Genomic DNA, 24667 nt, shown 5'->3' on the forward strand with positions numbered 1-24667 from the left:
GGTGAAAGCATCCAAAAGATACAATTACCAGTCCAAGATCACACTGCAACAAGATTTGTTCTGAGGTTTTTCGATCTTTAGTTATTTTTACAGGATCACATAAGCCTCCCCAAATAATTCAATCTTGAAAGTTAAAACTGAAAAGGTTAAATAAATTCTTCTCACAGAGGATTACACGTGATCATCATAGAAAAGCCAGAAATATAGAGAAACAAAAAGGGAAAGAAAACCCTCAATCTCTTATAATCCCACTATCCAAAGGTAGCACTATGGGTTCATTAAATGAGGTATTGCACATAAAGCTTTTAGCATTGTATCTGAAATATAGTAAGTGCTGGCTAAAAGTTAGCTATTTGTTATCTTTCCAGATTTATTCTATGCATATCATTATATGCAAATATGTTTTATATAAACATTTATAATCAGCTTTTTTCATTTAATACATTTCATATATCTAGCCACACGAATATATATATATATGGTTATTTTTAATAGTTGTATAGTATATTACACTGAATGTACACAACATAATATTAGCATCTGGCCTTTTCCAAATATTTCATAATTAGAAAATGTTTTGTATGAATAAGCTTGTACATTTATGATATCCTTGTATAAACTACCTGGAGCACATTTCCTAATATTTTCTTAGGCTAAATTCCAGAAAGCAGAATTACAGAATCAGAAGAAACATTTAAGGCTTTTCACACATACGGTCAGATTGCCCTCCATAAACAATTTACCTAGTGTACAGGGTGCCCATTTTCCCTACTGACTTGCCAATATTGAAAATAATTTACAGAGGAAAAGAACAAGGAATATTTTCAAAGTTTTTTAAATTTGCATTTTGTTGGTGACCAGTAAAACTGAACATTACCAACAAGTATATATAAACATTTGCAATTATCTGGTGAAATGTTTGTTTGCATTTCTGTCCATTTTCCTATTGGAATATGTATCCTGTTGTTTGATCAAGATATTAATCCTTTGTCATATGATTGTATTTTTCCGATGTGTCATTTATCTTAATATTTTTATTAATTTTATTCTCTTACAAAAGTTTTTATTGAAAATAGTCAAACCAATTAATCTTTTTTCCTTAATGGTTTCTACCTCTGGTGCCATGGTTAATTACATGGCTCCCCTACTCAAGATTAGATGAGTATTCACCTATATTTTCTTTTAATACTTTTTAATTTAAAAATTAATACATTTGAAATTTATTTTGGAATAAAACAGAAAATAAAGATCTATGTTTGTTTTTTCCAGATATTTAGTCAGTTGTCTCAAAACTAGCTTTTGGAATCATCCATCCTTTTCTCATTAATTTGAAATGCCACGTGAGTATACTCCAAAATTTTTCATATATTCAGGTCTCTGTAGGAACTTGCTATTTTTTTTTTCTGTGATTTATTCAGATGACAGTACCACCCTGTTTCACTTCTCTGTGTAAATCTCCTTTTAGTGCTCATTTCAGAATTTCTTGAAGATTCTTGAACATGTTTTCTTACAGATTAATTTAACAATCATTTAGTCAAATTCTCTTCCTTCTTGTCAATAAAGGAAAAACAAAACTTTGAGACTGCTGTTACTAGAAATGACTAAGAATTTTCATTCTGACATATGTTACTTTCACTATTCTCATAGCTACAATACTTAGATTTCCTTGTTCAGCATGATGTCAACTTCCTCTAAGCTCTGAAAACTCCCACAAGTCTATGTCAACAAAAGTGTTGCTCAGTTCTGGGGTTACAGACTTCATTTATCTTCCTTCATAGAAGCACATGACTCATATGATATATTCTCTATAAATGAAGACTACACATTCTGTTTAGGTGAAGGAGGAAGGAGTCATGTTGTTTGTGGAATCTCCCCTGCAGCTCCAAAAGAGTAAGTTGTTCGTTTTTTGATGTGCCTATGCCAACTGTTATTTCTGAATAAATCAAAATTGGATAAGAAATAAATAAAAGAAAAACAAAAACCAAAAATCACAATGTACTCTTTGGATTTCAAGACTCTTCTATTAGAAATATCTCCAAAGAGTTTGCAAACCTAAGAAATGATGGCATATTCAAATTACTTAGTTTTCATTAAAAGTTTGTTATTGAAATGGAAGAAAAGGAGTAAGAAGTTACTTTAAAATCAAAGTTGGAAGAAAATATGCTACTTAATAGCTTGCGGATTTTGTTTTATTTCCAATTAATTGAATCTTAGTTGAGTAAACAGCTGACTGTAGTGACTGATAAGAATTTTTTAAAATGTTTCATATTTATACTAAAGTACATCCATCACAAAATAAAAGAAAAATTTACAAGCTTTTTAACCTAGCAAACAGTTTCATAACTGAATGTTACCATCATTAAATACACCAACTCCTAAAATATAGTCTTAAAGCAACATCATTTTTGTTTACTACTGTCTTTTAAAATCTACTCTGTGGAGACTAGTTATTTTACTGCCCCTAGATGAGGTCTAAGGCAACTTTTCTAGTCTAGCTTAGGTTACACAGTCTCAATCCAATAATAACCAAAATTTTGAAACTGCTGACCCAGTTGGTGTCTTTTCATCCATCTAAAGGACTCTCCTGAACAGGACCTAAGAAAATCCCACACAGACTCTTGTGGCCCTTATCAAGTCGAAAGGAAACTCAGGTCCTTTGCCTCCATAATAATACAGGAAGATCAGAAGACACAGGAAAACCCTACAAGGCATTTTCACTCCACAGACAAAAAACTCAACAGGTAGCCAGCCCATTCCCAACTCTTTATATTAGATTAGAATTATAATATGAGCCACATATGTAATTTAAACTTTCTAGTAGCATCATTTTAGAAAGAAAAAGACAGGTGAAATTAAAGAACAATATCTTTTATATAACCTAATATATCCCAAATATTATCATATAGATATTCAATCTACATTAAAAATTAACAGGACATTTCACACCCTTGTTTGTACTAAATCTTATAAACTGGGTGTGCATTTTACATGTACAGCATCTCTTAATTTGGACTACCCACATTTCAAGTGCTCCAGAGCCACATGTGGCTAGGTTTAGACAGTGCAGCTTTAGATTTTGCAGGTTCAAATCAGACCCCAGTCCACAGCATACCCCCACATTACAGTAAACATGGGACTCTCCAAATGGTCTACCACTGAACTTTCTAGATGCAAAGGGCTGGGGAGGTATTCAGAAAAAAGTGTGCTCTCACCCTGAAGAAATCCTCCTTCAATTTCCAACACTCAACCTTTTAATACCTTCCACATGGGTGGGGTTAAGAGTCACAAAACAGGTTTTCTCTCACTTCCTTTTTTGCAACTCTGCCATGGTAGGGTCTAGTACCACACTTTGAACTGTACCTATATCATTTTTAGGATTTAATCAAACATTCTGCTACCTGAATATTTCAATCATATCTCAAGTTCTTGATGTTTCTGGCAATTATTTTTGACAACAGGGTGATAGCTTTCAACAAGTAAATTTAAGATGTTACAAATTTCATTTTAACTTTTCAAAGTAATAATTAGCTCTATTTAAAAATTAATCTTCCAATACAAGAGTACTTCAAAAAGTTCTTGAAAAATGCAATTAAAAGACAATAAGAATCTTTGTATGAACTTTTTGAAGACCCCTCCTTCTTAAAATACCCTTAAAAAAATATAAGCAACTATGGGCTATGTATAATATGATTATAAATACATAAATGCATAAAGTAAGAAACCTACACAAGAAAAAAGATAACTAATAAAATGTAATATTAAACAATGGCTATATTTGGAAAGAGTCACCATGAATAACTTTTAAGTTTTCCAATTTCTTTTAAGTGATTATGCACCGATTTTATAAGATAGTTAAACTGGTTGGTACCTATCTACACTGAATTCTTTTATAATACTTACCTATTAAGGCTGTGGTAAACCGATTCATGGAGAGAGGTTCTAAATACATTGGTCCTTCATAGGCAGACTCCAGTTCACTCCTAACATAGTCTCTAAATTTAAAAAATAAGACTGTATTAGATACATTCCAAGCACATGTGACAGAAGCAGCTAAATCACAGTATTCTTATAAAAGCATATTATGTTAATAATACCCCTTTCCACATCTAAGAAAAAACTGAGGTATAAACAATTACATAGGGATGGCTTTCATCTCTGTCTTCCATTCACTGAAAACAGACACAGTTTATTCCAACTGAATTTTACTATGCAGAGAACGCTGCCAAAGCTTCACTTTGTGGGATTTTCTTTCTTCCCACGGCCTTATTAAATATTTTATGCCCATTAAAAAGCCAGTTGAGACGCCATCTCTCAACCCTACTACTTAACTGATAATTCCTAGTGATATCACATTAATCTTCCCCTCTTTGGACTCTCTTCCACCACTACCCACCACCCCAGTCTTATTTGCCCATTTTACTCCCAGTTATATTTCATTAATTACAAGTAAAGCTGCAAACCAGTTAGAAAACTGGCTCATAGCCAGACAATCCTTAAAAATTGTCATTTTCAACTCTAAAGAGAATCTGTGATGAAAATTATAATATTTAAGTAGTCTACATATTTGTTTGGAAACAAATTTTAGATCAAATAACATATTTCCTTCTGAATTTAATTTACTTAACATATGACTACTGAGAAGTAGTAGGCTTTAAGTAGTAACCAAAGAGTCTCTACACTCTGAAAAAACATAGGCAGGAAGTATATGAAAAGGGAAAATTTACTATCAGTAAGTTAAGTGGTAGCACTGGAAGATGGTTGTCTTAAGTTCTTTCAGCATCAAAGAAGGGAAAACTGTGTAAAAAAATTTCTCTCTCTTTCCTTCAACTGTTGAATGCTTTCCTTCATTGTATTTTAAGAGTTTGAATGTTTCAAGTATTTCTGAACAAACTCATATGGCAGTATTTACTTCTTCCGTGAAATTACTTCCTATTAGGCAATCAAGTTGAATTCCTTCGGCACAGCATAGTTAAACAAGGAATGACCCTTACATAATCAGCCAGTAGGGTATTGCCAATAAAACCAAAATTTAAAATTAAAATAAATATTTTTTTTTTTGGTGGCTGCCTTGGTGCGGGAATTCAAACCCTTGACCTTGTTGTTACAACATTATGCTCTAACCAACTGAGCTAACCAGCCAGCCCTAAAATAAATTTTCTTAAAGAAAGGGAACAGTTTTGGGGATAATTATAAAAATCAATGACTGACTAAGCTCCAAAGCTGATCTAGCAATTCTCCTTTATCATTCTATGAAGACTTATTTCTAACACATAATGTATTTGTCTCTATTGAAAGAGAATGTCTGGGCTGGCAGGTTCTTATCTGCCTTTTACTTCTTTTATCTTAAATATCACTTATTTTACCTTTCATTCTACTTTATAGAATTTACAAAAGGTTTTAAGACAACTATTCCCTTTTCTTTACCCAACACTATAATTCCATTCTTTTGTTTTCTAAGCCTCCTCTTAACTTTCTAATCCTTTTCATCATTTTCTTTCTAATTCTTTTTCATCTCTATATGTTTGTTACTTTATGATAGCTCTCCCTGGATGATGCAACCCTCTCCCCCCATTCCTATCCAACCTGAGTCTGTATCAATCACCTCACCCTAGAAATTATCATCTGCATTAGCCCCTTACACCCCTTCCCCTTTGCTCCTCTCTCTCAAGACAGCCCTTCAGAATCTACCCTGTTTGGCTGGCTTACCAATAAGCCCCACCTCAGTGTAGACAGCCAGGCCCACACCCTCATTGCCAAAGTGAGGACAGTGGTTTTAGTAAGGGCTAAAGTACCTAGTATGCCACATAGCCACTACAGAGTTGTCTCTCCTAAAAGGAGTATCTGGGCATCGCATCCGAAACTGTAGAGAAGAACTCAAACAAGGATCTATGTTAACAAAGATCTCTATAACTTATGCTCAACTTCAGGGCATTTCATGCTGGCAATGAGAACCCTTGGTTTACTCAGTCCCAAAAGAGAGGGTAATTTACAACATGGAAGAAAAAAAAGAGAGACAATAAGGCTAAATAAGAAGGATCCAAAGAAAGAATTATTCAAAATTCCATGAGTCATTTTACGATAAAAATTAGTTCAAGTCAAGAACTATAAAATTCTAATTTTTAACAACCTTTTATAACTATTTAAGACAATCAGATGAGCTATTCAAGAGGAACATTACAATTTTTCAATTTAGACGATTTAAATGGTAAAATGAATTAAGTTGGTGAGAAACAAGAATTCCTGCCATTCTACTTGTAACTGAATAAAATCTTTTCCTTCTTAACCCTTTTTTTCATTTGTGCAATTTGCCAAATGCTGCCAATCCACCCTGAACACTTAATGAACTAAACACTTTGAAAATCTACCTCCCTAGTCCCCTATGATAGCCTATTCTCTTTTGATTAAAACTGGGGGCATAAGGAATATGTAAGATGTATGAGAAGGGCCTCAAAGATAGCTTGCAATTAGAAAAAATCTTGCTATAATGAAAACCATACAAGTTACAAGAAATAAATGAATAACAACAACAAAACCCAGGAGCTTACCACTTCGACAACTGATTAAAGACCTTTACTTACAACAGTCTCTTAAGCAATCTGACTCAGTTACTGGAGAACCTAGGAACAATCTGTACATTCTGGCCACCTACTTGAAGCCTTCAAACAATGTTTAAAAACCAAAGGAACCTAATTTACTTTCACACAAAACAAAGTGGATGAGCCCTCCAAGTTATCTTTTGCAATATGGGCAAACAAAAAGCATCACTCAATATAAGAGATCCCTTTGGGGAATAATAGCAATTTGTGGTAATGGGCATGCTGCCCATTGATCTGGCCATCACATCTTGGGCACAAGTGGTGACAGTCAGCTTTGTACCCAATGAATATTCATAACCAATTTAAAAAAAAATATGATACTAAGATGCTCGAATACCTGTATATGAGTACCTACTACACACACACACACACACACACACACACACACACACACACACACACAAACACACACACACACGACTGTATTCAGTATCTTTCTTCTATCACCATAGACCAGTTTTTTTCTGTTTTTGAGCTTCATGTAAGTGAAATCAAACAGTATCTACCTTTTTGTGTTTGGCTTCTTTTGCTCACTATACATTTAAAAAAATTCAACCATGTGTTTGCATGTAACTGTAGTTCATTCCTTTTGCTAAGGAGTATTCTGCTGTGTGAATATTCAACGTTATTTATCTATTCTCCTGTTAATGAACATTTGGGTTATTTAGGGGCTATGATGAATAAATTTACTATGAACATCCTTTTACATATATTTTTATATCCACTCATTTTAGGTGTGTATCAAGAATATAACTGTTGGGTCACAGAGTGGGCATATACTTACCTTTATTAGAAACTCATAAACTGTTTTTCAGAGTGTTGTCCTATTTCATGCTCCCACCAGCACTTTATGAGCATTCCAGTTGGTCCATATCCTAACCTGCACTTGGTATCGTTAGATTGTCTAGTTTTAGTTATTCTAGTGCATGGGTGTAATGGTGTCTCATTGCAGTTTCAATTTGTATTTCTTTGACAACTAATATTGTTGATCACGTTTTCGTATGCTTATTGTACATGTATTAAGGGAAAACAAAAACTCAGCTTTATAAGAGGTTTATGAAATTTTCAATTTAGAAATTTAATATTTGTAAATGTGTTATTCTATAGTCAGTTTTTGAAGTACCAAAATATTGATTCTCCCTCTCAAAAACCTACTACACCATGCCTTGATATAACCAGACTGCAGTGAAAGGGAGAAAATATTTGCAAATCATATATCTGTATCTACAATATATAAAGAATTCCTACAACTCAATAATAAAAAGACAAATACAGGCATACCTTGCTTTATTGCACTTCACGTTATTGCACTTTGCAGATACCGCATTTTCCCACATATTAAAGGTTTGGAGCAACCCTGCATCAAGCAAGTCTATAGGTGCCATTTTTTCAACACCATGTACTTTACTTTGTGTCTCTGTGTCACATTTTGGTAATTCTTGCAATATTTCAATATATCTATTATGGTGATCTGAGATCAGTGCTCTTTGATGTTACTATTATAATTGTTTTGGGGTGCCATGAACCACACCCATATAAAATGGAGAACTAAATCAATAAATGTATATGTTCTGACAGCACCAACCACTGGCCATTACCCATCTCTCTCTCCTCGGGACTCCCTATTCACTGAGATATAAACATATTGAAATTAGGTCAATTAATAACCCTACAATGACCTCTAAGTGTTCAACTGAAAGAAAGAGTCACAAATTTCCTGCTTTAAATCAAAAGCTAGAAGTAATTAAGCTTAGTGAGAAAGGTATATGGAAAAGCTGAGATAGGACGAAAGCTAGGACTCTTGCACCAGTTAGCAAGTTGTGAAAGTAAAGGAAAAGTTCTTGAAGGAAATTAAAAGTGCTACTCTTATCTTACAAACAATAAAAAAGTGAAACAGCCCTATTGTTGATATGGAGAAAGTTTTAGTGGTCTGGACAGAAGATCAAACCAGCCACAACAGTCCCTTAAGACAAAACCTAATCCAGAGGAAGACCCTAACTCTCTTCACCTCTAGAAGGCTGAGAGAGGTACAGAAGCTACAGAAGAAAAGTTTGAAGCTAACAGAGGCTGGTTCATGAGGTTTAAGGAAAGAAGTCATCTCCACAACACAAAAGTGCAGGTGAAGCAGCAAGTGCTGATGAAGAACCTGCAGCGAGTTATCCAGAATCTAGCTAAGATTACTGAAGAAGGTGGCTACGCTAAACAACAGATTTTCATTGTAGTTACAACAGCTTCGTATTGGAAGAAAATGACATCTAGGACTTTTTATAGGTAAAGAGAAATCAAAGCATGGCTTCAAAGCTTCAAAGCTCTCATCAGGAAGTAACGCAGCTGGTGACTTTAAGTCAAAGCTCATTTACCATCCCAAAAATTCTATGGCTCTTAAAAATTATGCTAAATATACTCTGCTTGTGCTCTACAAACGGAACAACAAAGCCTAGATGACAGCGCATGGTTTAGTGAAGATTTTAAGCCCACTGTTGAGTCCTACTGCTCAGAAAAAAACACCACTTTTAAAATATTACTGCTCACTGACAATTCACCTCGTCACCCAAAAGCTCTAAGAGACATGTGCAAAGAGATTAATGTTGTTTTCATGACTGCTAACACAACATTCATTCTGCAGCCCATGGATCAAGCAGTAATTTTAACTTTCAAGTCTTATTATTTAAGAAATACATTTCGTAAGGCACTAGCTGCAATAGTGATTCCTCTAATGGATCAGAGCAAAATAACCTGAAAACTGTCTGGAAAGGATTCACCATTCTAGATGCCATTAAGAACATTTGTGATTCATGGGAGAAGTCAAAACATCAACATTAACAGGAGTTTGGAAGAAGCTGATTTCGACCCTCATGGATGACTTTGAGCGGTTCAAGACTTCAGTGGAGGAGTAACTGCAGCTGTGGCGGAAATAAGAGAACTAGAATTAGAAGTGGGGCCTAAAGATTGACTGAACTGTTGCAATCTCATGATGAAACTTTACTGGATGAAGAGTTGCTTCTTACAGATTAGCAAGAAAGTAGTTTCCTGAGATGGAATCTACTCCTGGTGAAGATCCTGTGAACTGATAAAGCAGCAGCAGGGTGTGAGAGGATTGACTCCAATTTTGAAAGAAGTTTTACTGTGAGTAAAATGCTATCAAGCAGCATCTCATGCTACAGAGAAATCTTTTAAGAAAGGAAGAGTGATGTGGCAAATTTTGTAATGTTATTTTAAGAAATTGCCACAGCCACCCTGACCTTCAGCAACCACCACCGTGATCAGTCAGCACCCATCAATATATCAAGGCAAGACCCTCTACCAGCAAAAAGATTATAACTCCCCAAATGCTCAGATGATTGTTAGCATTTTTTAGCAATAAAGTATTTTTTAATTAAGGTATGTACATTTTTTTAAGACATAATTCTACTGAACACTTAGTACGCTACAGTATAGTGTAAACATAACTTTTATACACACTGGGAAACCAAAACATCTGTGTGTCTCACTGTACTGCAATATTCACCTTATTGCAGTGGTCTGAAACCAAACCAACAGTATCTCCAAGGCATGCCTATAACCAATTAAAGACGGGGCAAAGGATCTGAATAAGTATTTTTCTGAAGATTTACAAATGGTAAAGGAACATGTGAAAAGATGCTCAACATCACTAGCCATCAGGAAAAAGCAAATGAAAAGCACAATGAAATACCTCCTCACATTCGTTATGATGGCTATACTAAAAAAGGCAGGTATCAGTGAGTGTTGTCAAGGATGTGGAGAAAGTGTAATCTTCATATACTGCTGGTAGAAATATAAAATAAAGAGGGGGAGGGGAAAGGGAAGGGGAAGGAAGAAACAACAATCACAATAATTCCTTGAACTCTCAAAAGGAGAGAATGGAACTGAGGACAACAGAGGTTAGTGAGGGGGAGGGGGTGGGGGGATTAGGGAGAAATTGATAAAGGGCCACAAAAAATGTTTACATTGTATAATAATAAAAGAAAAAAGAAATAATAAAAGAAAAAAAGAAATATAAAATAATGCAGCCACTTTAAAAAATTGGCAGTTCCTCAAAAGTTTAAAATATAGAGACCATATGATGCAGCAATTTCACGCTGAGGTATATGCCCAAGATAAATAACATATGTACACAGGAAAACCTGTACATAAATATTCATAGCATTATCCGTAATAGCCAAAAGGTGGAAACAATACAAATGTCCATCAATGGATGAATGGATAAACAAAATGTGGCATACCCATAAAATGGAATATAACTTTGACAAAAAAAGAAATAAAGTACTGATACATCATACAACACAGACGAACCTTGAAAACATGTGAAGTGAAAGAAGCCAGATGCAACAAACCACAGTCTGTACAATTCAATGTAATATGAAATATCCAGAGGAGGCCAATCAAAAGAGAGAAAATAGACTGACAGTTGCCGTGGGCTGGAAGGCAAGGAGAGTGGGAAGAAATGGCAAGTGACTGCTCATAGGTACATGGTTTCTTTTGGGGGCAATGAAAATCTTCTAAAATAGACTGTGGTGATGGTTTGCACAACTCTGTGAATGCACTAAAAACCACCGAGCTTTTTAAATAGCTATGTGAATTATGTCTCAATAAAGCTGTTATTTAAAAAAAGATACTTGGTTATGAAGATGCCACATGAAATCTGAACCATTATTTTTTTAAAACTAAAAATTTCAACCTCAATGTCTTATAAATGTGGTATGTTCAAACCTCAGTATTTATTGAATGTGACATGTTATGAATAATTTAAGGATAGCACATCTTTGCTAACACTTCGTGAGATAGCACAAAATGTATAGTGTATATTAAATCAAGAGGAAAAATACTAAATATGTCCTACCTTGAAATTCGTTCATTTAATATCAAAACAAACTCCATAAGACAAGCACTGTCTACAGTTTCAAAGAAGTAACTTATTGAGGCAACATATTTCCCAAGTAATGAAACAATTTCATACCAGTCTGATTCTTAAACTAATATGCTTTCGGTGACACCAAAATCACAAGCAACCAAAAAAAAAAAAATTGATAAATTGGACTTCATCAAAATTTAAACTTTTATTATTAATGTTGTAAAGAAAACCTAAAGAATAGGAAAAATATTTGCAAATAATATGTCTGATAAGGGTCTAATATTTAGAATATATAAAGAACTATTAGAACTCAACAATAAAAGACAACCCAATTTAAAAGTGGGTAAAGGACTGAAGCAGACATTTCTCCAAAGAAGATATACAAATAGACATGAAAAGATATTCAACATCATTAGCCATCAGGGAAATGCAAATTAAAACCACAAAGAGATACCACTTCATACCCACTAGGATGGCTATGATCAAAAACTCAGTAACAAGTACTGTCAAGGATGTGGAGAAATTGCAACCCTCATACACTGCTAGTAGGAATGTAAAATACTTGGAAAACAAGCTGGTAGTTCCTTAAACTGTAAAACATACAGTTACCAATTCTAGGGCCAGCCCGTGGCTCACTTGGGAGAGTGCAGTGCTGATAACACCAAGGCCATGGTTTCGGATCCCTATATAGGGATAGCCGGTTAGCTCACTTGGGAGAACATGGCTGACAACACCAAGTCAAGGGTTAAGATCCTCTTACCCATCATCTTTTAAATAAATAAATAAATAAATAAACTAATTTGCTTTCCACTAATCATGCTGCCTCCCTAAGGGGACTGAACTAGGAATTAGAAAACCTGGATTCAAGTTCTTGGCTAGCCAGTTAGCTCAGCTGGTTAGAGCACAGCCTTGTAACACCAGTGTCAAGGGTCTGGATCCCAGTACTGGCCACAGCCCAAAACAAACAAACAAACAGATAAGAAAACAACAGTATCAAGTTAAAATCTGGTACTGTCCCCTTTTAGCTGTTTGCCTACTTCAGTTTTTTCATCTGCAAATCCCAAAGTATCCTAGTAAATATCAAAATGAAATAAGAGTGGTAAGCGTTTTTGCCCACTATAAAATTTTATTTAAATTCTCTTTATTGTTTAAAATAAGTTTTAATTTTCAAATAATGAAAACAAGCTTTAAACATTAGGGAAAACATTCCCATAAAATAAAACTAAAAAGTTGAAATCACCACAAGAAGAACGATCAGGAAAAAGCATTTTCTTTACCTCTGAAACATGTGGGTCCCTTTTTTTCTTACATAACAGAATTCTGACCACTTTAGAAATGCCTGGATTGGTAACTGCCCCCCCCCCCCAAAACTCATGTGGAAATCCAATCCCCAACGTGGTAGCATTGGGAGCTGTTTCAGTCATGGGGGCAGATCCCTCATGGATGGATTAATGCTTTCCCTGGGGGGTAGGGGTAGTGAGTGAGTTCTCACTACCAGCCAGTTTAAAAGACCCTGGCACCTCCCCTCTCTTTCTTGCTTCCTCTCACTATGCATCTGCTTGTACCCGCTGGCTTTCCACCATGAGTAGAAGCACCCTGAGGCTCAGACCAGATGCAGCTGTCCCAGAATCATAAGCCAAATAAACCTCTGTTCTTTATAAATTACCCAGTCTCAGGTATTCTGTTACAGCAACACAAAAATGGACTAATACAAAAAATAAAGCTATATGGCTTCAGCCATCACTATACCACTAAACTACATGGAAATGGAAATACCATGAAGGATAGAGTAAGTTCACAGTTTTTCACCCAGAATTATAATAACTGTAATAAAACCAACAATTTTAACAGTTTTATATTCAGCTTAGAGATTTTCCTGATTGATCATCAAAATCCTAGCAACACTAAAAAGCTATCATTATCTGGCTATACCAAAAAATACTCTGCCATTTAAAAAATCATTTTTTAATGATTAATGACAAGAAAATGCTTACAAAACATTGCTATATGATAAAAAACAAAACATAAGAACGTTAGTTAAAATTCACTGAGTACTTACTCTATGTCAGAAATTGTGCTAAGAACTTTACATGCCCTAAGATATTGTCACCACTTTATAGTTGAGTAAACAAGGCTTATCTGTCTGATGTGACACTCAAGGTTATAGAGCACTAAATAAGGAACCTGGAATCTGAACCTATCTATCCATCCAAAAAATACCTGAGTGGCTCTTAAGTGGCCAGGCACTCATTTACACACTAAAACTGTGATGCAAAAGTCCATATCCTAACTACGGCATTATACTCTACTCATATGATTTTTGTTTAAAAATGAATAAATAAAGATGGGATGTATCTCCACCTTGAGCTGGAGATGAGATTCAATGGTGTCTGGATAAACCCAGAGGAATAGATTGTGCTTACACTGGAATGAGGACATCATGTTGTGTGTGTCAATATTGGCCCTTGCACCCCTAGCTAAGCTCTATGGAGAAAGATGTTACAGGAAAAGGCTTAAATTGTTTCCATGAAGGAGTCTAAGACAAAGGGACATACTTGTGAGACACAAAATGAGGAAGGTCACTGTCTCCACTTTTGAGTGGAACAGCTTGATTTGAACATTGTGAGGACTGCAGGAAATGAAGCTCTACTCTGGCAGCTCCAATTTTGCAACTTTGACATCAGGAGATATACCCTGAGCAAGGATAGTGGCAGAAGTTAAAGAGTAAGACACCACCCTCCAGGTATGATTTTGAGCATAGGAAATCAATCAGGCAGGAAGAGAGGAGAAAAATTTGAGAAGACTTAGTTTCTGGGAAACACCCTGGGGACTTTGAGAAATAATCAGATAAAACATTAAGGAGAATGGAGGTCCTGCTACAACAAGAGGGACCGAAAGCCAATAACTATTTAGTTATCACAGTTATTCTCACTCTTTAATACCCATTGAAGTGGTGAGAACTAAAAGGTATTTTAAAAACTGGAAGAAAATGGCAGAATAGTAACAAGTGTATCTCTAGTTGGTATACTTTCAGGTGATCGGAACTGCCTTTAATTTTCTATTTTCCAAAAATTGTCTACAGTGAGCATTATAATTTTATAATCTGAAAAAAAATTAGGGTTTCCTAAAATGCAACAATTCAGTTCTAGCAATGTAAAAATGCTATTTCTAAGATTAAATGTCAAGTCTACACCAAAATCTGTGTTTGAGATCTCATATTATAGCTTGTTCTATATGCGAGATAACTGCCACCCCTCTTAGAATTGGGAGTATATTTTATTATGATAAACACATTTCAATCAAAAATTTTAATATTTAAGTTTTAAAAGGAACCTTTACCTCCAAAATTTATCCCACCCAATTACATTCACGGTGTCACTTTTGGTCCACCTTTATTTTAACATTCTGTTCCAAAGTAGAAAGCTCATATCCATTGGCAGGCCTGAGTCTTAAAATTTAGGTCCAGCAGACTTAAGTAAACAGACAATATTGCTAAAGAGGCAAAAGTTCTGAATTATACAACTAACTTTAGCAAATAATTTGTATCAATTATCCACTCCACATGGTTGCATGTTATACTGATTTTTATACACCATAAATTGATTTCCTAAAATAACGAAAGTAATGAAGTCCATGATTACTAAAATGTTATTAACAGCCTGACTTTAGAAATTTTTTTCTCAAGGAATACAGAAAAATTCGAGGGTATCTTTATAAACATAATCTTCAGGCCTGTTTCATATTAAGCTTGTTTTTAAAAGCAGAGATAAAATTTGAGCATAATCCCAGCTATTAATCCTACATGATAATATTTACTTAAGAGTGCAAGTATCAAAAAACCTGTTTGTTTGTTTTTTTTATTGGTAAAGAAAAACTTTAAAAATCAGTCATACTTTTGAAAAATGGGTCACATTCTTACCTGGAGATTTGATGTCCAGCATAGAGAAGCAGGGCAGTCAAAAAATATAGATAAAGCTGAACCAGATGCTGCCTGGGCAAGGTTAGTAGCACAACACTTAAGATATAACCTGTAGCAGAAATTAAGAGAAAGATATAAATAAAATATGATTCTAATTTAGTCTCCCAGTTAATTACACTAATAGAAAGAGCTTCAAGTAAATTACTTTCCAAGTAGGTTGCAACAGCTTCTGAGGTTTTTGATTACACTACCAAATTAAGTTTAGCACAGTAACATCACTATGAATTTTCTGTTGAAAATATAAAGCACTTTTCACTTCTTTTGTAGATTTTTCTACTTTATAATCAAATACATCATACAAAGGTATGATGTGACCCCTTTCATCATCTACTTTTCCTAATGTCAGCTTATTTATTTTACAGCAATTCTCTCATCTCTCTAGTCCCTGAGAAAGAACTGGGTGTCCTAATGCCTCTCTCTAAGGCTGTTTCTTCCATTTGATTCTAGACCTTATTTCCTCTATTCCTAAATACCCTCTATCTCCTACATCTTCCAGCATTCCCCTGACACCAGTTCTGACCTTTATTTCACAGGATGTGCAGGGCTCTTCACTATCTTGGGAGAAAAAGCACACACAAACAACTTCCTTTCACACTGTTTTCTCCTCTTCCTATTACCTATTTCTCATTCCACTGACAAATTTTTCAAATGATCTGTACCCAATGCCTCTATTTTCTAACCATCTATTTCTCCCTTTACCCTGTACAATCTACAAACCCCCTTTACCCCTCTTCTCTGAAGAAACTTGGAAGTCAGCAACTGCCTATTTGTCAAATCTAAGACACCTTGCTTATCCTTGTTCCTAGCATCTGAGGCAACTACCCTCAAAACACTATCAAGTCTTTGGCTCTGTAACATGGATTTCCTCTTACCCCCTAACTTCCAGATATATGCTACACCAACAAACAGTTACTGAGAACTTACTATACATGCAAAAACAAATCCTCATTTTTTACCCTAAGGAGACATCCTATATCTCATGATGCCTGAGATACATTTACTTAAATGTTCTCACGTTCAACAAGTACAAACTGAGCTCCCGACCTCCTCCCTCAACAAGGTGGCTCAACTTCTTTTACTCTCCTAAATCCCATTCACTTACTCAAAACTTGGATCATCTTTTCTCTCATCACCAAGTCCTGCTGAGAATAAGTCTCATGTTACCCTTCTTTTCCATTCCCTATGTCACATTCTAACCTGCTCGGTAATGTAACAGTATATGAATTGCTATCCTTCTTTTGTTCTCTTTCTACTCTCAGACATGGTATCATTACCAGAGTAATATTCCCAACACCATCACTTTCATCTTGACAATTCTCCTGCTCTAAAACCTTTAAAAGTTCCTCAGCCTGACATTCTAGGTCTTGCACAATTTGATCCCAGTCTACCTTTCTATAACTATCTTCTACTTAATTAATGAGTTTTATTAAGTCACAGATACCCTTTCTTCCCCCCAATGCCCCTCTCTTGCTGAGTCAATCATGTTTAAAGCTAAGAATACACCAGTGGTGTGCTTGGGACTAAGGAGACAGAGTTCAGGATTTCCTACACATCCTAACTTCAAGAACAACCCAGCAGAAGCCAGATATAAGTATTTTTATTTGCTTTTAATTTCTTAAAATAATTTCCCCAATTTTGTAAACCCCTATCTCAAATGACTTTAGAGATATTTATTATAGTTAGTAAGCGTTTCTAGTGTTTGTAACTGAAGGAATTTCTAATCAGTCCATTGCATGCAGCTTCTCCTTTAATTCTAAGTCTTTTAATAACTATCATTTTCCTTTCCAGAATATTCTTGTCTTTCCTTTCTCCTGTGTATCTCGTATAAAATTAGCTGCCAAATCTTCTAGATTTAACATATTCATTTCATCCATTCCTTCAATTATCCAGTCATTCAACCAACATTATTACATGTAAAGTATGACCCATATGCACTCCTGACATGGAAGATTCAAAGAAGAAAAAGTTGAAGAAATCACAAGTCTACTGAAAAGATAAACATGGACAAAAGTAATTATGATAATCAGCCAAAATGTATATCGACAAAATAAAACTTAAAAAAAAAAATTTAAAAAAATTTTTTAAAAAGTAAGTTTCAAATAGATTAGAGCTAAATAGAGAAAAAATTAAAAAGAAAAAAATAAAAGTGAACATTTAATCTTCAAAAAAAAAAAGTAATTATGATACACTATTGGTGCTATAATAAGTGAACATTATAAGGGCTATGATTGATTAAGTGATTAAGTTTGACTTCGACCTCAAAGGATATCTTTACTAGGTTAACAAGAAAAGGAAAACATTCTAGGAAAAGGGAATAGCAGATACAAAAATCATAAAAGTACAAAAGGACATTTTCAGGGGACAGTAAATTCTATAGGCTAGACTAAAATTTGTTAACAGAAAGGGTACTGGGAGATGATGCTGAGAGAACTAATGACTAAAGCATCAATATACTCATAAAGCCTTGTATATGACAATAAAGAATTTAGACTTGGCTAATGGTTCTCAAATTCTTTAGATACCCATTTAGGTGAGGTAAGAAAACAAAAAACAAAACATCAAAAACTATGGTTCCCCTATACCCCCATTTTCACATTCCAGTGGAAAAATAACTTTGTAATAACAATAAAATATATTGTACAAAAAGACTTTAAGGGATTATGAATACTAATGCTAAAAAAAGAGCAGTATGGATGAATTATCTGAACTACAATGTATACATAATTTAATTATTTGAAAAATACAAGCCAAAAATACTGTTGATACAAATGCACATCTCTATTCACCCTATGGGATTAATCAAACAACCCATAACAAACTAAATTGATAATAATGAAGCTAACCCTACAGTAATTTACAATTAAAAAGCAAGACGAGCAGCATTTAAAAATGATGACCTGATGAATCTGACAATTTCTACTATTTAAAGATTACGGTGGTACTAGAGAAAAAATAAGGGCCTTGATCAAAACACTAGCTTTGGGTATGGAGTTGGCAGAATAAGCTATGAGATACATACTTAAATAGGCCTTAGCGGTGATCTATGGGTGAGTGGTTGAGAAAAGGGAAGTGAAAATGGTTCTGATGTTTCTAAGCTTGGGTAATCAAGAAAACAGTTTTGCTATTAAGAAATACAGAAGGAAGAAGAGGTCTGAGGTGAGGTAAAGGTGATGAATTTAGAGACTGACGACAAGTTGAAATGTCTATAGGCTATTTAGGTGGCGATGTCTAACAGGTAGTTAGAAATTCACTCATTCAGTCTCAGGCACTAGCTAGGTGCTGGGAATACTGAGATAATACTGAGATAATAAACAACTCCCTTCCAACCTTAAAGGAGCTCACAATCTAGATAAGCATATTGACCCTTAGAATGCAGCATAATAGGTGCTCTGGTGAAGGTGTGAACTGGGTGCCATGAGATCACACAGAAAAACCAACTCTAAACTAAGGTGGTCCAAGTGCAGTGGAAAGTGGAGATAGAGATTTGCAGTCAAAACTACATGAGATCACCCAAACAACAAAGAATGAAAATTCAACACAAATTCTGGGCAATAGCAACACTTAAGCAGTCTAAAGGATAAAAAAGCAAGAGTCAGAAGGAATGGTCAGAGAATCAGGAGAAAAATCAGGGAAGAAACACTTCTAAGAAAGAGGAAGTGGACAACAGCTTCATAATCATGGAAAAGTCTGCAGAATGAAGCCACAAATGAGGCTTGAAATTTACATTTTAGATCACTAATGATTTTAGTGATGGTAATTTCAATAGAACTTTCATATCCATTCTTCCCTTTCCAACTTCTATCATGCTAGTTCTGGCTCTCACTACTTCTTGCCTAAACTCCTAACTGGTTTCTCCCCTGCAGTTTCTCTCCTCCCCAATCCATCATCCTATACAATACTGCCTAATCCATCTTAAAATGCAGCTCACCTGCTCGAGAACCTGCATCAACCCATTGCTACCTCCCAAATTAAGCACAATATCCACCATATGTATTCAGGGCTCTTAAGAAAAGGACCCACTCTACCTTTCCAATACTATTTTTGTTCCCCCTTGGGAAAATAGAGGCAATGGTCAGGGCCCCTCAGACACTCAGAATCTTGCTGAGCATTTGATGTAAATAGGCACATGCGCTCAGGTGTTCCTTGGTTATCATCTAATGTAATTACCATGTGTCCTGGGTTATGGACTTAAGTATAAAGGATGAGTGGCTCTGATCTACGGTGCTCCCCACCCCCGGGATGCCCCCCCTGGGGGGGGGGGCATGGGAAGGCCACTACTGCTGCTGGAGGTTGCTGCCAGTGTCTGTGGGACCCTCCACCACAGGTAACTGCCACCACCAGACCTGTAAGCTGCTGCTGCTGCTGCTGAGAACTGAGCTCGTGTCATCTGCCAACAGCTCCCGGGATCTTTCCCAATTACCTAGCATGGACCTATATGTGAGGGGTCTGGGGACCCAGTCTGCACAATGGGTCTGAAGGGTCTGAGCCCTACGTCTGACAATATAAATGGAAACTTAGTATAACTAAAATAATGAAACATTTTGGCTTTAGTTATGATTTACCTTAGTTTACATTCCCCATTTCATATCCTATATTCCACAAAACAGTTCTATGATTAACATTCCACCAATTACATCTGGACAGTCACTTCTCTTACCTATTCTCAAGAAGAACCCATACTGGAAAGCTTCTAAGTTTGAAGATACAATTACATTCCATAAATACAAACTTTCCTGCTCCCTACCTTGATTTTTAAATTTCTTAATAACAATTAGAAGATATAAAGTGGAAAAAAAAATCACTTACAATAAAAATTAAGGAATAAACTTAACAGTCAATGTCAAAACCTATATCAAGAAAACTGTTGAACACTCCAGAAGGTCTCAAAAGAAATCTTGAATATAGGAAAGCGTTCTGTGTTCCTGTACAGAGTTAGTATACTTAAGCTATCTCTTCACCCTAACTTAAAGTTATATTTTATTTATTTATTTTTTGCAGCTGGCCAATATGGTGATCTGAACCCATGACCTTGGCGCTATAAGGCTGCGCTCTAACCAACTCAACTAACCAGCCAGTCCTTTTTTTTTTTTTTTAACATAACGTTTCATGAATTTGCATGTTTATCCTTGCACAGGGGCCATGTATCATTCCAATTTTAGTATAAGTGCTGCTGAAGTGAGCACTTAAAATTTTAATCATGTAATTTCAATAAAAAGGTCAACAGGGTTGTTTTGTTCTGAAACGAGACTAGATAACTATTAAGTTCTTATAGAAAACTAAAAATACAAAAAAAGCATTCAGGGGGAAAATAAAGAAAAATGAAGGGACTAACACTATGAAATGGTAAAATGTAATCTAGAGTTTCAATGAATACGACAGTGTGCTAATAATCCACAAGTAGGCAGACTATATATAAGAACAGAAAAAAGTTCAGAAATGGAACAAAAAATATGTGAGAATTTAGTATATAATAATCAGGAGAAAATGGACTAAACTAATGAATAGGTGGGGATTACTGAATAGTTGTCTAGAAAAAAATAAAATTATGCCTATAACACACTGTATATGCAGATAAACTCCAAACAAGCAGATTTAAATATAAAAATAAGATTACAAAAATAAGGGCTAGTTGGTTGGCTCAGATGATTAGAATACAGCTTTGTAACACCAAGGGGTAACGGATTCAGATCCCTGTACCAGCCAGCCATAAAAAAAGAAAAAAAGACTACAAAATAAAAATAAAACATAACAGAATTCTTTATTAACCCAAGAATGGGGAAGGCTTTTCTAGTTGATTCAAGATCTAAAGCTAAAAAAAAATAATAATTCAACCATATTAGGAAAAAAAAAAAAAAAACTCCTGCATGTCAAAAAAACCACAAGTGAAATCAGAGAACTGACACTGGAAAAAATATTTTCAACTCATCACAAAGGGTCAATTTTCCTAATGTATACCAAACTCCCACAAATCGGTAAGAAAAGGCTAACAATCCCACAGAAAAGTTGGCAGGGAACATGAACTGACAATTCTCAGAAGAGGAAATACAAGTTTTTTCCTAAATGTGAATAATTCAATCTCATTCTTAAGAAAAATGCAAATTAAAACTACATCAACAGAAAAAAAAAATCAATTTTTTCATCTATTGGAGTAGCCAAAATATAAAAGTTTGATAACAGGTAGTTCTGATAAGTATGTAGGATTGCAGGAACTCTCAACCACTGTTCATGGAGGTACAAAAGTGTATAACCTCTTCTACAGCAATATCTATCAACATTGTAAATGTATATGCTTCTTAACCCAGCAATTTCACTTCTAGTAATCTAACCTAAGGTTTTATTTCCAGCTATTGAAATTATGGCCATACAAAGTTATTCAGCACAACACTGCATAAAATTGCAGAAGACAGAAGGTATCTAAAATGTCCACCAATAGACTAATTAGTTCAATAAATTATGGAAAAGAACACTATGCCACTGTAAAACTGAATTGGAAAGATGGAGGAATGAGGCCTTGACATTTAATCAGAATCTTAATATTTGGCAGAATGGAAAAGGTAGACACAAAAACAACAGAATAGAGAATTTTATTCCATGGATATCTAAAAGCAGTAGTTAAGGCTCCACGATACATCAACAAACAATCAAAACCCAAGATTCAGAACTGTGTATGTTATGCTACACATAACCATCGATACAAAAAAGGGGAAAATATATATTTACACCTACTTATGTATGTGTAAAAATATCTCTAGAATTATACACAAGGAAATAATAGCCACTTGGGGTTAAGAGTAAGAACTTAGTAAATAAGAAAAAAGATAGGAGGGAAATGGTTTTCACTATATATCTTTTTATGCTTTTTGATTTTTGAACATAAATACATTACCTATTTTTAAAATTAACAATTTTTATAATGTATTTAGGGGTGAAAGTCTGTAAACTAGAGCATTACAAAAACACTACATAATGCTTTGATAGAGATTACTCCATTCAAAAAACTGTTCAAGCTGAAAATATCTATTCATGTAATCACTGAACTTATTCTACCATGTCATATAATAAGTATATTTAAGAAGGCTCAGTTGTGTTCCCAAAGTTATAAGCTAGAGAATATGAACTCCAACTCTACTAGAATCTGTTCAATTTCTAAAATTAATGTTTCTGGTTATTAGCTTTTTTTTATAATAAACCTATTCAGAAATAATATATGGTAAGCACATTTTTTAAACCACAGTGTGAATTACTTTGCTGATTAAGCTAAAAATCTAAGCCAAGTACCCAATTGTTCTTCAACAACTGACTGGAACTACTTGCCATAAATTGGCTAACATACAAAGTTTTAATAAAGGGCCTTTAATAGAGGGCTGAGAATTACAGTATTTTGCAACATAAAGGAACCTTCTCATTTCACAGACTTCCCCAAAAAAGCCATTTGCAAGAGATGAACTTATTGAACCCAGATATTTTGCTTCTAGGGCACTATCTTTTCTATTACACCATACTTCTCCCCACAATGGCTTACCTAGAATTCTCCTAGAGATGTAAGGGGTTCTCAGAGCTAAATTTTGGAACCCAGAAAGTCCTTTTATAAATAAAAATAAATCTCACAGAAATAGGACAATCCTTCACAATTTTACAAAAGATATACTTTGTGATGGGCAATGTCAACCAGAAAAATATTAATAAAACCATATGGTATACCATTGAAACCATGTCTGGAGTTATTCAATAGCAATGTTAATAAAAATATACTGTTACACTTATTACATGTAAACTAAAACTTAACCTAAAAATTAAGAATCATGACTTTTATTCCAGCTAAATTTTATCTGTTTCATGCATAAATTTCTTGACTTTAATTCCTTTACTCCTTCATTATTATTTTTATTAGTAACACCAAAGCTTACCAATTATAGTTACAGAAGTATTTTTTTTAAGGAAGAAAATATAGTACTATTTCCCATATTTCATATAACTAAAATGAATACTTAAACTTCAACTGATATTAACATTTCAGTTTGTCTCAGGGAACAACAAAGAATATTTCATTTAAACCACAAATAAGGATAAATTAGAATTCAAACTATATTTCATCAAATTAAAATAAAGAATGGGGCTGGCCTGTTAGCTCCACTGGTTAGAGCATGGTGTTAAAACACCAAGGTCAAAGGTTCAGATCCCCATACTAGCCAGCCACCAAAAAAAAAAAAAAAAAAAAAAATCTAAAATGTTTTCTTCTGCCTTCCAGTTTTACCCACTAAAATAAAGCCAACACTACCTGCTTTCCTCTAATCCTAATAATTCATATGCACTGGTAAGACAAAACTCTAAACAAGATTCATAAACATTCATCAATACTACGTTGCTGTGATCTCAGTGTAACTGAACCTCATTTTACCCAAATTCAAAAATATACAAAGATATAAATCAGAATGCTCGCTATACGTTTAGAAAAGGTGATGTTGACACTTACCTACATAATGCATGTTAAGAGCCAAATACTTATATTGGAAAAGGGGGTTGTTACTGAGGCTACTTCTTTGGATTTGCTGGAAAAAGGAGCTGACATCCCATCTGTACAGAACATCCAACAGCATAATGCTTGGCACCCTTAGGGCCACATTTAACACTGCCTCCAGTTTCTCCTTTGCAGCCATGTTTTTTTTTTCTTGGAGAAGACCTAAAATTCAGAAGACACAATATGTAAAAAATAAGTCAACATAAATAGCTTTTACATACCCTCTTAAGAATCTGATAGTCACATACCATACAAAAACTATGTTAGAATGCATAAAACTTCTTGGCTACATCTACCCTTAGATAGTCATGAAATAACCTTTGTATTTTGTTTTCACATTGACACTTTCAGGTCTGCCCAATCTTAAAACTCTGATTAAATGTTCAGGCTTCAAAACTTATTCTTATAAAGGCCACTAACTCCAAATCTAGGCACATAGCAATAAAACACTGTAAGAATACTGTAACTTTTGCCCAATTAACTTGCAAAAAAAAAAAAAACCTCACACCTATAAAATTACTTGAGATCTATGTAGCTCTTAAAAAAAAGAGGACAAATTTTAAATATTTAGTCCATGAAAAAGCCTAAGCTATTCAATAAAAATGTGATAATATAAGGTGGCTAGTTAGCTCAGTTAGTTGGAGCACAGCCTTATTATACCAAGGTCATCAGTTCAGATCCCCGTACCAGCCAGCCATCAA

At 34.6% G+C, this 24667-nt stretch overlaps 1 protein-coding gene across 1 annotated transcript in view; it reads right to left on the reverse strand.

Moving 5' to 3' along the window:
• Window positions 1-24667, reverse strand: part of RNF145 (ring finger protein 145) — a 51363-nt gene that overhangs the window by 21791 nt on the left and 4905 nt on the right. The window contains exons 2-4 of the mRNA XM_063086039.1: window positions 23922-24128; window positions 15389-15497; window positions 3901-3992 (exon numbers count right to left, since the gene is read on the reverse strand). Of these exons, the coding sequence (XP_062942109.1) occupies window positions 3901-3992; window positions 15389-15497; window positions 23922-24105 (385 nt within the window). The 5' untranslated portion in view covers window positions 24106-24128. The remainder of the gene's footprint in view (window positions 1-3900; window positions 3993-15388; window positions 15498-23921; window positions 24129-24667) is intronic.

This window comes from Cynocephalus volans, chromosome 2 (genome assembly GCF_027409185.1).
Source record: "Cynocephalus volans isolate mCynVol1 chromosome 2, mCynVol1.pri, whole genome shotgun sequence".
NCBI classification, from domain to species: Eukaryota; Metazoa; Chordata; class Mammalia; order Dermoptera; family Cynocephalidae; genus Cynocephalus; species Cynocephalus volans.